The 13918-nt window shown below is 37.8% G+C and overlaps 1 protein-coding gene across 8 annotated transcripts in view; it reads right to left on the minus strand.

The window, feature by feature from the left end:
• LOC126864213 (nuclear factor of activated T-cells 5-like) overlaps positions 1–13918 on the minus strand; it is a 58393-nt gene that overhangs the window by 17186 nt on the left and 27289 nt on the right. For 4 of the 8 annotated variants that reach the window (XM_050615314.1, XM_050615313.1, XM_050615312.1 and 1 more), the window contains exon 1: positions 7273–7993. The exons of 3 other annotated variants lie outside the window; for them this stretch is intronic. In XM_050615314.1, the coding sequence (XP_050471271.1) occupies positions 7273–7411 (139 nt within the window). In that variant the 5' untranslated portion in view covers positions 7412–7993. Of the gene's footprint in view, positions 1–7272; positions 7995–13918 lie in introns of those variants that run through there. One more of the 8 variants, XM_050615317.1, reaches the window with a different exon arrangement.

A 13918-nucleotide genomic window follows, 5' to 3' on the forward strand; every position in this document is an offset into this window, starting at 1 on the left:
CTCTCTCTCTCTCTTCATCTCTCGACCACTCACTCTGCACGTACATCACTACACATACAGTTTTAGAGTCGACAGGTCACGTACAGTAGTTCGCGAAAGTACATGATCACCTGCAGAAGCTTTTTTTGGATACTGTGTGTGTTATACAAAATATTTTGTATGGCACGCGATATGACGCGATTTTGGTCACGTTGATAAAGTTTGAGATAAATTCGAAAATGTATACAGAAGTTGCAAGATACTTATTGCAAACAGACACTTCATAAGGACCGCAAAGTTATTTAGACAGTCGATTATTCGTTGTAACAATAAGCTTAAACATTTAATAAGATCGTGCTTAACGCTAGTAAATAATTACATGTTCTAGGTAGCTATCGTTCATATCGCACATGTAATATAATTTTTTTGCTGCGTTCTAATATATTTCCAGACTAGTTTCAAAGTCTGTCATCATAATTATGACAAACGTGTTCCTGTAATTATAGCGTTAGCGAAATTTCAAATACTTTGTGTAATACACACATAATATATTCATACAAACTTTCTGTGATAAGCGTTCGAATAATTTCACGAGTGATTGTACCTCGAGTATGTACGACGAGTCGATGTTATTTACGTAACAATGAAAAGAAATAATCAAGCCGGCCTCTCTCGCTTATCGATAATTCCGCGAGATGATTAGTCGGTTGACGGGCCACACGTTCTCCATCTCGGCGACAAGCGAAAAACAGGCCTGATAAGTATATACTTTTGTGAGAAGATCGTGCTCTTTCGTATTCCGATTACTTCTTCAGATTATATCTCGACGTGTACGTTTTTGTTGTTCTTCCGACTGTGATACGACACTTTGATAATCGCGTTGATAGTAAAATAAGCATAGTTTTCTAGTATTTTTGGACATCATAAAAGTAAGCTATGTATATAGATAGTAACAGGATTGAGATAAGTGCGCAATTATTTTGATAAAATCGTCGATTGCCCGAAGATTTAGAAACGAAAGATTTCGTCAAATCTTCTACGTTTTTCGAACGAGCACGAAGTTTGATTAAAATTATAATCCGACTATGGTAATTCGTTATAATCGTAATCTAACAAATGTAGTACATTCGTCGATAAAATTTAGTTTCATCCTTCCAAATTACGAGCAATCGTCGCTCGCCAGGCCAGTTCTCTTTCTCTCTCTCTCTCTCTCTTTCTCTCTCTCTCTCTGTATGGTTTAATCGGATTCTGGTCGCGTCGCCAGTTGTATCAAGTGTACTGTTAGACGAGCGTACGAGCGGTTCGTATATATTGCCCAAGAATGTGTACATGCGCATTATTAATGAGCGTCGCTTTGCGCGTAGACTTCGCACTCGCGCGGCCGAGCACATGTTCGAAACACGTGGATTATGTCGGCGGGGACGCCTGTGGCGCGAGATCTCATCTAGATGGATGTGCCACGTTATGAAAGAGCCCGAATACCCAACACGTGGGACGATTTCAGGCCAATCGGGTCTCGGAAGGTATTCTTACGGGTTTCGTTCGTTCGAGAATCTAGTCGAGATCCAGGCGTGATCGCGTTGAAAAAAGATTAGGGAATCCGTATAACCTTGACGAGTTTTTACGTGAGAAATGGCCAGAATATAAAGTAGAGTACTATCACCGATTCGATGTAACGAAATGAATAAATATCGCGATCTGAATATTTGATTGACGAGCGAATCTCTAAATTAATAATATTAGGTTTTTAATACTTCATCGATAATTAGAAGAAAAAAGTTCAGGAAGAAAAGCCATGTAAATAGCGGATATTGAGTTTCGAGCATCTCACCGACGATTGCAGAAAAAGATCTATCTGGAGATCATGCGGCAAATGGATATTGTATTTTGAACGATTAAAAGAAAAAATCTATAAAGAAGCATATTTAAAGATGGAAAAAATTGCGTCACGTTTCCCTAGGGAAAATCTGTCTATTACTGAGTATCCAACGATACGAAACGTGACCCGAAATAACCTCACGAATTGCGGTTTAACAAGAAGGTTATCAAACTAATTTCTCACTGTTGCGAGTCGAGCGTGGCCAATTGAATACGTTGAAGAATTTGTACACGTTCGTAATCGTCAACGAGATTCTTCTAGGAATGAAAAACACATAGTTGAATTCTATGGATGTTGGATAATTTCGCAAAGAATGCAATCTATGCGAGCGAGGCCCATCTACTACGATTCATCGTGTTCTCCTACGTTCCCGGAAGCACTCAAGAGGCCGAGAAACGGATTAATCCCTCGAGAGTGTAATAAAATGGCAAAGAATTTGAACAAGTAATTTAGAAAATAATTGTTTCAGTGTCATCAAGATCTCCTGCATTTTTTACATCAGAACTAGAAATATACGAGAAGCCGAACGTGTTGGCAATCCGATACTCGGGACGGGTCGAGTCCTGAAAGTATCTCGTAATTCGAGATTGCCGGAATTCTTGAGAATTATAAAATTATATTATATCTATCTCGTATTTTGTTATATATTTATTACGTATATTTAAAATTCTGGAGTAGTGTTAAGGTCTCCGGGATGCTATCTCGAATTACGAGATACTTTCAGGAAGCCGATCCGATCCCGAGAAAAATTCACAACCAACAATTAGGTCCCGACCCAAAGTATTCGGGTTCTCGCATACCTCTAGATATAACATAAATTATAATAGTACTTGACTTTAGTTCGGAGCAAGGTAGACTTTGATCGTATAATCAAAATTATGTGCAAAAGTTTCGCTACTATAACTACGAATTAAGATAACTAGCGTTATAACGTGAATAATAAATCATCTTCAATTCCTAGAAATTAACTTTTTTCAGCGTAATAATATAACGAAGAATCAGTGTTATTTGTCAGAAGGCGCAGTGCTATTTAATTGCTTTTTTCATATGGCAATACGAATAATCACTTAAAAGAAGTAATAATTATTCAATACCTTTGAATCTCTGAAAATTAAAGACGAATTACAATCAGAGCTTCATCGTAACAAAAGATTCTGGAAAATGAGGCTGTTTTCCAGCGTTTCTCGGAAGCATTTCACGATTGTATAATTGCATGCTTGTTTAATATCGTTCAATCTATTAAGTATTTACCCGTTTAAGCTCGTTCATGATTGTAACAAAAAAAAAAAAAAAAAGAAAAAAGAGAAAAATGCTGGAAATACGAAGAAACTTTTAATTCGTAGCCGATTAAATATTAAAATCGAATCGAATACGCATGGCGATGTTTATCATTTTCCATTTACGATGGAATTTTTCTAATCACAAGATACCGAGCTGACAAAATATTTGTCGACGCTGCAATGTCCGACCTACCTAACGATCCATGAAATGTCTCATCAAGGCTCGGCCACGATCGGATATAACAAGTTTCGACATTCGACTCTGCGTTCTACGCTAATTTGTGATAATTTTAACGTCGAGTCAGCTTCATCGGCTGCGTTCAGGTAACTCGAAATTGGATAATCTCATGCGAGGACACAGATATTTACAAAGTATCTGAGAGATATAGATGTACCGAAAAATTACGCCTATTTGGCTAGCTGGATCATCTGTTCTCAGTGTACGTTAAACGATCGTTAACGAGAGAAAAAAAATCGTTCAAGTCGCTGGTAAAATATTTCGCGTTTTAATTTGTCGCAAATTCAAGAACGACAGATAGCAAGCGCGCTCGCGAGTATTTCACATCCATACGTTTCACACTTGTCTGAAGATCGCGGAACAATTTACCTCTATTTTTTTTCTTTCCTATATGTATAGCTCGATCACATGTAATTTCATGGCCGACAATGACAAAAGAATCTGTGATACGTTTTACCAAGATCGAACAACGAGAAACAAAGGCGAAACTGTTTGGCGTTGTTCAATGGCGTCCAACTATTTTTTCTTCGATATCGCTGGCAAAGAAAAGTAACGATAGGTATATAACAATAATACGTTCGTTTAATGAAATTCGAGATTCGAATCATTGAGCGAACGCAGATACGTCGAAGAAAACTGCAGAAACTTTCTCCGACTATTTAGATTCTTTTTCTCCTACTGGTATTAAATAATAATCAACGATTAGATAGAATTGCGCAATCGTGTAACCTTTATTATCGTAATAGCAGCGTGAACATGCGGACAGTTTTACTCCCGATACTTGTATCTACAGACACGAGATCCTCAGAGAAATAAATAATCCGCGCAAGCCTCATCTTACGCAATCCAGAAGGATTACTTTACAACCACGCACATTACTCATTCCTATGCTAAATTTTACTTCCCGCAACTTCATCGCTCATCAGAGAAACTGTCCCGCCAAGTGGCGCGTTTCTTTCGATCCTTTTCAAATCTACACGACTTCTTTAATTCTTCGATGCACACGATTTTTTCATATAGTATGATCCATATAATCATTTTAATTCTACGACTTTTTCAACTTATTAATTTGTTCAATCCTATGATCGACGCCAACTTACAATGTTTCTCAATTCTTCGATGCATCGATGCTCCGATAGAAACGATCTTTCCAATTTACTACGATCTTTTTCAATGCTACGACCCACACCGTAATCGACATAATATTTTCAAAGGTGTATTATAAGAATTTCAAATGGCACGATCTTTTCAATTGCCCGATCAATAGAATTCTGTTAATTCTGCGATCGATAGGATCTTGTCGCGTGTTGTCGTACGGCCAAATTTTGTCAATCGAACGACGAAAACGGTTCTCACGACTCACCGAAGAGCGTATCGCCGAACGCAGGAAACACCCCGTTCTCGAACGGATCGACGAGACGTAACATGGAACAATAGAGATCGCAACAACTCGTGACACTATGTGGAACGGTTCTGAAAATTCTTACCACAAGCCAGAAGATCGGTAAGAAGAAGAGGAGGAGGACGACTGAGGAGCTGATCGTTCGCCACGATCGGCCGCGAACGCTCCAACGACAGAAAATCGGAGAGGAACGAACGACGAAGAAAAGCGCGGGAGACGCAAAGCGCGATTGGTCGGCGGTGGTTTCGAGGCGGATTGCCGCGGACCCGAAGCGGATTGGCTCTCCCTTCTTCCGTTTCGCCTGGCAACGACCGCGCAAAAGCGCTTTTCAGACGGGCCGCGATAACCGGAGTATCGCGATTCGCGACCGTCTCTCAGCGGCCGTAGTCTTCCTTCTCCTCCTGCGTTCTGGGACCAAACGAGTGAATCATAAGAAAGCATAACACAGATAGAGAACGTTCGCCAACGACGACGATAGGGGTAAGAGGCGAGAGAAGCGCGTATCAAGGGCGAAGGAGAGGAAGGAGCGCGCGAGGGCAGTGATTTATTGTGAGCGTTCGAGACGCAGGAAAAGAGGAAAGGAAAGGAGATGGCGGAGGAACGGAGTGGTACGGTTCGAAGGATTCCTCGCAGAGGTTATCTCAGACCCGATACAATAGAGACGGCGTCGATTTCCCGGGTGTTAGACAGACGAAACAACGCGCAGAAATGCTTCTAACAATAATATCGAGACGGCAGATAAGCAGAGAAAAATAGCGTGGAAATGCAATCGACCCCATCCCGAGTTCCGAATGGAAATACAGAACGTAGAGGAAGACTGGAGGATTTAGAAAGAAGAGGAGTGACGAAGTATGTGTCGTATGGAATAATTGTTATTTATGAGAATTTAAGAGATGGATTTGCATAGTATCTGTATGAATTCGAGGTGGAAACGCATCGAATGAAGAAGGCGTGTCCCTTTATGTATGAGATACTTATGCATAAGATTTTAAGGGATGAAAGGGATACCATGCTACTTACAAAAAACTTCGTAGATCTTAAAAAAACGAAGTAAGCAAAGCTATTGCGTACTTACTACGACAAAACGATCAAGAACTGTTTTATCAATACCTGATATGTTAAAGAATAAACGTGCTAATATACGACGTTGTGTGTACATGGTTTTTTACTTAAGCGAAAACTACGTTTTTTTGTCAAATGTATGAAGACCTGCAGCGCGACTAATTTTTAACAAATTGTATTTCTCTTTATCAAAGGTCAAACGAAAACTATATATTTCACTGAATGAAAATAACGTACCGTTTCGGAGTAGAGGCCGACTCGTAAAACACGAAAAAACGGCTTGTTGTTCGTACGATGCAGACGTATTTAAGTTACACGTTAACTGAAATAAAGCGCGGAACTCGTTTAAAAAAGAGACAAATAAATTTGTGGAATTTGGAGCAGAATAATCGTACGTTTGAAAAAGAGGTAAGAAGAGGAGAGGAAAAGAAGAAAGGAAAGGAGGTATCGTGGCGTTCTCATCGACGACGGCATAAACAAGTAGAAGATTCGCCTAAGGATACCTATTTAATAAAGAGAGAAACCGGTAGGATGAACATGCGAAACTCTTTATCGTCTTGTAGCGCTAACGGTGGCGTTAGCTCGATTAAGTTGCAGAAATCTTCGCAATTTCTCTAATTCCTCCAATTAATCATTCCGGTATATCCATAAACCAGGTTGGGAAGAAGAAACGTGGCTAAAACATTAGTAATCCAGACTTGTAAAAATTTTTGATAAAGAAAGCCACGTGAAATTTATCTCCTCTTACGTGGATGATGCAACATACGAAACGTTGTCTCTTAAACCCAAAGAAAACTGCGTCATTCAATAGCAAGAAAAGTGAGCTCGTTTGAGTTTCTTGAACTCTATGATAGCAACAATAACAACAAAAAAAAAAAAGGAAATAAAACGGAATTGCTGTGGCAATGAGCGCACACGTTATTAATTCGTTGGAGTGCTTTGTTGCTGAAATTAAAAGCACCAATGACGTATAAAACTTGGATGAAAGAAATGAAAATAAAAAGAACACATCTTTATTCGTATATTTTACAAAACAATGATTAACATCTTAAAAAATATAAGTACCTAAATTTATAAAATATCTATGCAAAGTTACGAGTCGATTATGTTTTACTGCTTTTATAGTCCTAGAATATAGTGACGATTACGACTAATAAAAGAAACGGGAAATTCTCTACGTCCAAATAAAATTTATATAAATATCGCATTAAGCGTGCGGTATAAATCACTCAAAGTCTCGACGTAAGTCGCAAGTGAGAGATGAAAGACAATAAAAAAAAGAAAAGGAAAGAAAGAATTGAAAATACCACACACAGAAACAACTGGTTTCGACTGGAGATATCAATTACCAGGCCTATGTAGGCATGATCCAATCGTTGAATATTAAACAGTAATAATGAAGCATACACATATGGAGATGGATCAAGTTTACCGTGTCGATAAGGCTCGATCAATGCATTTCCGGTGCATCGAAGTTGCAGAAGCATTTGAAGGTGCTCGTGCCCCTGTTCCAACGTACAACTGTTGGTCCTCCTAAGTTCTTGCCGCCTTTTCTCAAGATCGGGTGCCATGAGGTCTCCGAGGACCAGAAGGCCCGAGAAGTGATCTTCTCTGTAGTTCTCAAGCGTATATTTCACGCGTCGATCGACGATCTCCGAAGATTGAAACGATCGATCTTCGCGCTTTCACTTCGCACTGTCTCTCCACACGATTGAGCCTCGTCGTACGAGCAACTTGTTCCATATCACTCTCGAGGTGCACGTGTTCTAAGTTACCTCCGTTCGCGAATCGATCGATCGATCGATTTAGGGAATCGTTTGGTAAAAACTTGATCTTGGATCGTTTCCAAAAAAATTGCCAGTCTCAACGTGTGTATGTAGTCTCTGGTACGATGATCGAATCGAATGGAAATTCGTGAAAAGAGGTTTCTCTCTTCCTCTTTCTTCCTTTCTGTTTACAATGCAGAATCGAGAAAAATGAAATGGATTCCGAAGAAAATGTCTATCTTTCTCTGAAATAGCAGCACTTTCTTAACCAACACAGCACCAGTTCGATGTTGTTCACACGATAATATGAACGATCAAGCAAACACAAACGAATCGATATACCGTTCAAGGTACATCGCCTGATCGCAACGACTGTCAGACGCACACTGGCGTTTCTTGTCTCGTCGTCGATCGGCCAACCCGGCATGGTTTGAATAGCGAGTAAATAAGCCCCCACCATGAACGCTCACGCAACACGTTTATACGTTCCTGCATCCCCGACCAGCTTCGGATATATCGAGAAGGAAGGTGACCAATCAGCAGCCGCTAATTACCCCACTGTCTATCTATCGCATCTCGAAGCTACTGGCTGAAGCCCGACACATCGCACACAGTTCTTCCCGGCGAGCAGTTTTTATCCCTATAATTTCATCCCCAGTTCGTTTATTTTCGGGGGAAAACGATGTTGACGATGATCCAACACACGTTAAGGTGGACCTATAATTGCTCCGCCTGATCGACCGTTGGAAAATGTAAAAATTGCACGCTTATTGCGGGGACGTTCGATTTACGTGTCTAATTTAAACCATGGGGCTCTCAAGGGTGAAATTTCAGCTCTTGCGAATTTTATTTTAATATTATCGTCCAATAATAACACAATCAACTTTCTATTTTTTATCTGCTACTGAAGAATAAATAGATCGAGGACTGTGAGTATTTTGTAGATTCATAACTTGTTGAATACAACTGAAAAACTTGTATCTATTAAAAGAAAATGTGCAAAAGGAAAAATGTACGAAACGATTTATTGTAACCACTAAATATTCAATTTCGGTCGCATACCGTGCATCTTTACATCCAGAAATTTTCTATAAATGCGAACAACACGCATCTACGTATCTACGTATTCAAGGTTTAAAAATTTCTATGTGGGAAGAGAAAAAATTTGTTTCTAGTTTTACGATGAAGCAGAAGCGGTAATGAATGGGTCGGTGGGCAAGAGAAAATTAAATCTGAATATTTTAACGTGTTTCACGTCGGAACAAAGCAACAGGTAGCCTCCAACATGCCCGCGCTCTAATTGGCAAGCTTCGAGTCAGTTTCGAATTGGTTTCGCCCCGAAACGACGAAATATAGACGGCGACTTATCTTTCGGGGATATTGTTTGCATAACGAGTAACTGTACGGCTGGAGTTAAGTTAGAACTCATTATCGTTCGAATAATTACGAACGGTACCGTATTAACCCTTCGTACGAAAAAATCGCTGAGTAACGAACCACTTTGTTCCCTCGCGGTTCTAATTGGTTATAGTGCTTGAACTTTTTACAGCAATTTTGCAGTTTACCGTTGTATAACGAGTTAATATGGCGATGAACATTATGGAGAAGTCAAGGACACGTGCTGACGACCTCGCGTGTACCCGATCGATTAATTTTTCATGAATTTTTGTTACTTTTATACTTCGATTTTGATGGATGGATCTGTTACAGAATAAAGCTTTCTGAACGAAAGTTTTCCAATTAAATTTCTACACGATCAAACAGTTGTTCGATTGGTTGTTATTCGTCGTTATTTCCTAGGATAAAATTTTCTATCATCTGATAGTCGTTTTCTTTTTTTACTATTATTTTCTCGAATTTAAAGTCACGGCTTTTGAAGGATACGTGAAAGATCGAATATCTGAAAGAACTAGATCTACTGGATGTTTAAACTGTTGACGAGGCTATAAAATGCGACGCCGTTCCCATAAAATCAGCTCATTTGATTGCAACCTAACTCTATTGTCCCCTTCTCCTTTTACTTTTCCAACTTCTCTATGGATTCTTCCCCCTTGGCAACTTTTATTCCGAATTAAATGAAACAATCCTCAGCGATGTTCGAATCCGTGATCGATCGATGAAATACGAACAGGGATAAGTGATAGAATCTAATGCAAAGAAAAGATGTTCCTTTTCTTTCTTCATCGCCGTATTCTTATCGCTGAGATAAAATTTGGTAATTATTTACAAAGCGGTCGATCTCAACATTCTGACTAACTTTCTTCTATAAATATAATCGTCACTCGGTTTTAGCCATATTTGCAAAAACATATTCGATACTATATATGGTAATTTACTATTTACAACATGTGTGTTATTGATCTGAGGTATCCTACGGTACAAACCATACAGCTGTAGACAGTAATGCAGACAGTAATGCACATACACAAACTGTAGAACGTGTCTGGCGGGAAACCAGAGCAAACACTACACGGTATGGAAATCGCAAAGGACGTTATATTGGCTATTTAGCCAAGTTTCTATTTCGACAGCGGTATGATTTGGATAGTCGAATAGTTACGTTTCTTAAAATAATGGCTGAAATATTTTTTCAATTTCGAATAAACGATAACATAATATAAAGTTTTATATAAATTCTAAATTATTTAATAGTTAAATTTATTTCATGCTACCGTTACCAAGACACTCGATAATTATGATCACTTGTCGCATCTATTTGTTTGTTTCTGGCATTGACGCAATTATTATTATTATTAGTGTATAGTATAATACCAGTACAAGTACCAAACTAATAACCAATATCAGTTCAGTAGAAAACGATCTAGGATCTAAGATGAAACCCTCTATTTCGCCTTTCCGTGAATTAATTTTGGTTGGGCTAGATAAAAATACAACCGTCTACGTTACAAACAATTCAACAAATTTAATAATTTGTTGTAATATAGATACGATAACGCGTAAACAATACCAGGACTGTGTGCGTAATGTGAACACTTCCTGTCAGAAGCAGAATATGATATAGGGTAGGATATATTTTTGCTGATATTTAGGAAATTGAAACCGAGCGGCGTATATATGTACAAGGAAAAATTGTTCAGAATGTTAACCTTGATAACATCTCTTAAGGTCATTGAAATCGTTGAGATCGTTCACTTGGTAAATAATTACTCAAAATTTTCTTATGGATAAGCAAATATATGTATTTGATAAACGTCTATTAACGGCAAGAGCAATGAAAGAAAAACAGTTTCCCGAGACGCGCGAATAACAGGAGAATTTCGTTTTGCATCTTATGGAAGTCACGGATGACGGACCTTAATCAAAGATACTGTAGCTCTCATTACCAGGTTGACGTTAGCGAGAACGAAGAAAAAATCGTTATATTTATTTTCAGTAATATTAACCGTTTAACGATCCAGTTATTAATAATCTTCGATTTGGTACACCTAACGATATCTGTGACATCTGAGACACTCGTAGAGCCTCCTGAACGTACGTAAAATCAGGATGATGAACTGGATGAATGGGCTCCGTTATATATTTAGTTTAGTGCAAACACGATTCCGCGACAACGGTTAAGAAAAAAATATATAACAGGAAAAAAAGAAAAAGCGGGAAAAAACGGTGGAACTGCGTTACGTAATCTGGCCAGGAAAAAAAAAATCTGGACAGTACGAGGAATAATCAGTGTTAACTTTGATCGAAGATATTCAATGATACTTAACGACGAAAGCAGGAACATGAATATATTATTATTCATAAAGCAAGTTAATGAAGTTAAGTTAGACATAAATATGAGTCATAATCAGAAAATTCAGTTGAAATTTATTAACCGCGTATATTACAAAATTTATAAGAAAAATTAAATTGTACGTTTGAAGATTTGCTTTGAAGGTTTTATTACAAGCTTGATCTTATATCATTTAGTATCTTATTTTATGAGGCACGTAAGTTGCGAATGGAATAATTGATTTCGAATAAAGTAACCAGAAAATGAAGCCTGCGAAAATTATTTAGTATATAATAAATAAAATAGCGGACATTTCAGTGGATAATACTTATGGTTGCCAGTGTACGTACCAATCCGAATATGTCGAAACGCAATTAGCTCGAGACTTAACAGATTTGTTTGTCGATTTAGACAATAGTGAAGGTTTGTCTACCGATCGCAATACCGATAATCCGATTATTTAAAGACTATGTGTCTACCAATTCGATTAATTAGCATCGAAGGTTAACACTTGTTCGGTCTCCACTTGTCGGAGCTGTTTGCGGTGTATTTAACGCTCTTACATAAATTAACCATCGATAATTATTATACATACATGGTGTTTGTGTCTCAGACACGTTTGTTTTACAATGGTCAAAATGTATCGAATCCTGCGGATCGTAATTTGATTAACAGTATTCCCAAGAAAACTATAAACGTTGAAGTGTTCGTTAAGAGATCAGCCATTTCATGTGCAATTTACTATATTTGATCATTATTATCATTAGTAGAATATATTATTAAATTCTATTATTATTCCTATTAATAAACAATAATAAATAGGTAAATTTTTATAAGAATAAAAGAGAGACGTATCAGAAAAGATCGAGGCTAATGAAGTAATAACGATTAGAAATGAACGTTTAATAATTGGGTGGCATAACGGAAAAGCAATTTACAGCAAACTGAACACGAACGATTAAACGACGATACATCGACCAATAAAGTACCTTTTTACGTTGACACTCGATCTCCATACACGAATGAATTTAACGTTTTAATGAGCTGAATCTATAAAAAGCATTCGACGTTTACGTCGATTGAAATAGAGATTTTAAATTGCAACGAGTTACGTGAACCAATTTAGTTATCACTGTTAACGATCGAACGTTTCCAAACAAACGGCCTCGCAGAAAACTCATATGGAATTAAAGAATCTGAAAAAATCTGATCCATGGGAAGTTAATTTGTGTCCTATACATATTATACAAAATCTGTAATATTTCGTCGATATTTCGTCAGAAATCATACTAATTTCTACTCGAATTTTTAGATATATATATATATTAATTTCGAAATATATAGATATATAGTAGATTCTTCCTTATCCAATGTCACATTTCCATTCGAAAGAAGACAATTGATCAACGCAACCGAAGCGATATTTTAGCGAAACTTTGCAAGTCAAAAATTTCAAGTTATCGACACTAATAAATTCCTTTGCATAATAACGACAAGCTTGATAGGAAAACAAATGAAACCGTATATGAATATTTTGCAAATAACAAGTCAATTGATTATCCTATCTGTTAAATGTAAGATTGTAGAGAAGACAATGTATAATCTGTAAATTAAATAAATCATCAATAAGTATGAAGATACATAAAGAAACAATTTAAAAAAAATGAAAGTATCACGATTTGAATCGAAGAAACGATAGGACCAGAAACAGAACTCGATCTTTCGTAGCAACGCGATTGTTAACAGAACGGTGTAGTAAACAAATCTGAAACGATGTATATGTGAAAGCAATGATCAGGACTCGTGACTCGTGACCCTCGACATTAAAGGTCTCGCTTTAATCGAGTCAGCACACTCCGTTCGCGTTAACCAGCCGCGTATCTTCCCGTCTGTACTTATGTACAATTTTTTTCTTTCAACACCCACCAATCGTCACGAGCGCTTCCGAACCCGCCGTAGCCGGTTTCTTATCAACGTATCCAGGCTAATCTAAAGGCGGATACACACAGTCGACGCATATACGTCGAACGCGTTGTAATACGGACAATCGGTGGATCGCGAACGCGTCTCGTCGATTAAAGACTCGTTACAGTGTGTAATGAGCAACAGCGTGTATATTGTCGAAATAGTTGAACCGTCTGAGTCACCTCACGTGCGCACAGAAAAATGTGTCGCAAGCCTGTGATGGTCGTTTCGTTGTCACGAGTTACGAATCACGAGAAAATGATATGTAAACTTTCTCCGAAACGATCATATAAAACTTTCAAAGATCGTCGGAGCAACTGACCGATTTACATAATTTCTAATATTGCATACGATTCGGGGAAGAAAATGTGTAATTTTGGATTCGTCTAATTTTGAAATATGCTCTAATTATACGGTTATAATCGCTCTAATTTTGGAATTTGAAATTATTTGTTTCTAAAACGGTACACCGATTACAAGATTATTACGTTGACAGTTGCGATAAAATTTTATCGTCTTTTTTTCATCCGTTTGATTATGCTATTGAGAGAGCATCCTTGTGCTTGTATTTTCTTCTTCGAAAGAAACGCGATTATTAATATCGCAATAGTGATATA

This window comes from Bombus huntii, chromosome 3, assembly GCF_024542735.1.
Source record: "Bombus huntii isolate Logan2020A chromosome 3, iyBomHunt1.1, whole genome shotgun sequence".
Classification (NCBI taxonomy): domain Eukaryota; kingdom Metazoa; phylum Arthropoda; class Insecta; order Hymenoptera; family Apidae; genus Bombus; species Bombus huntii.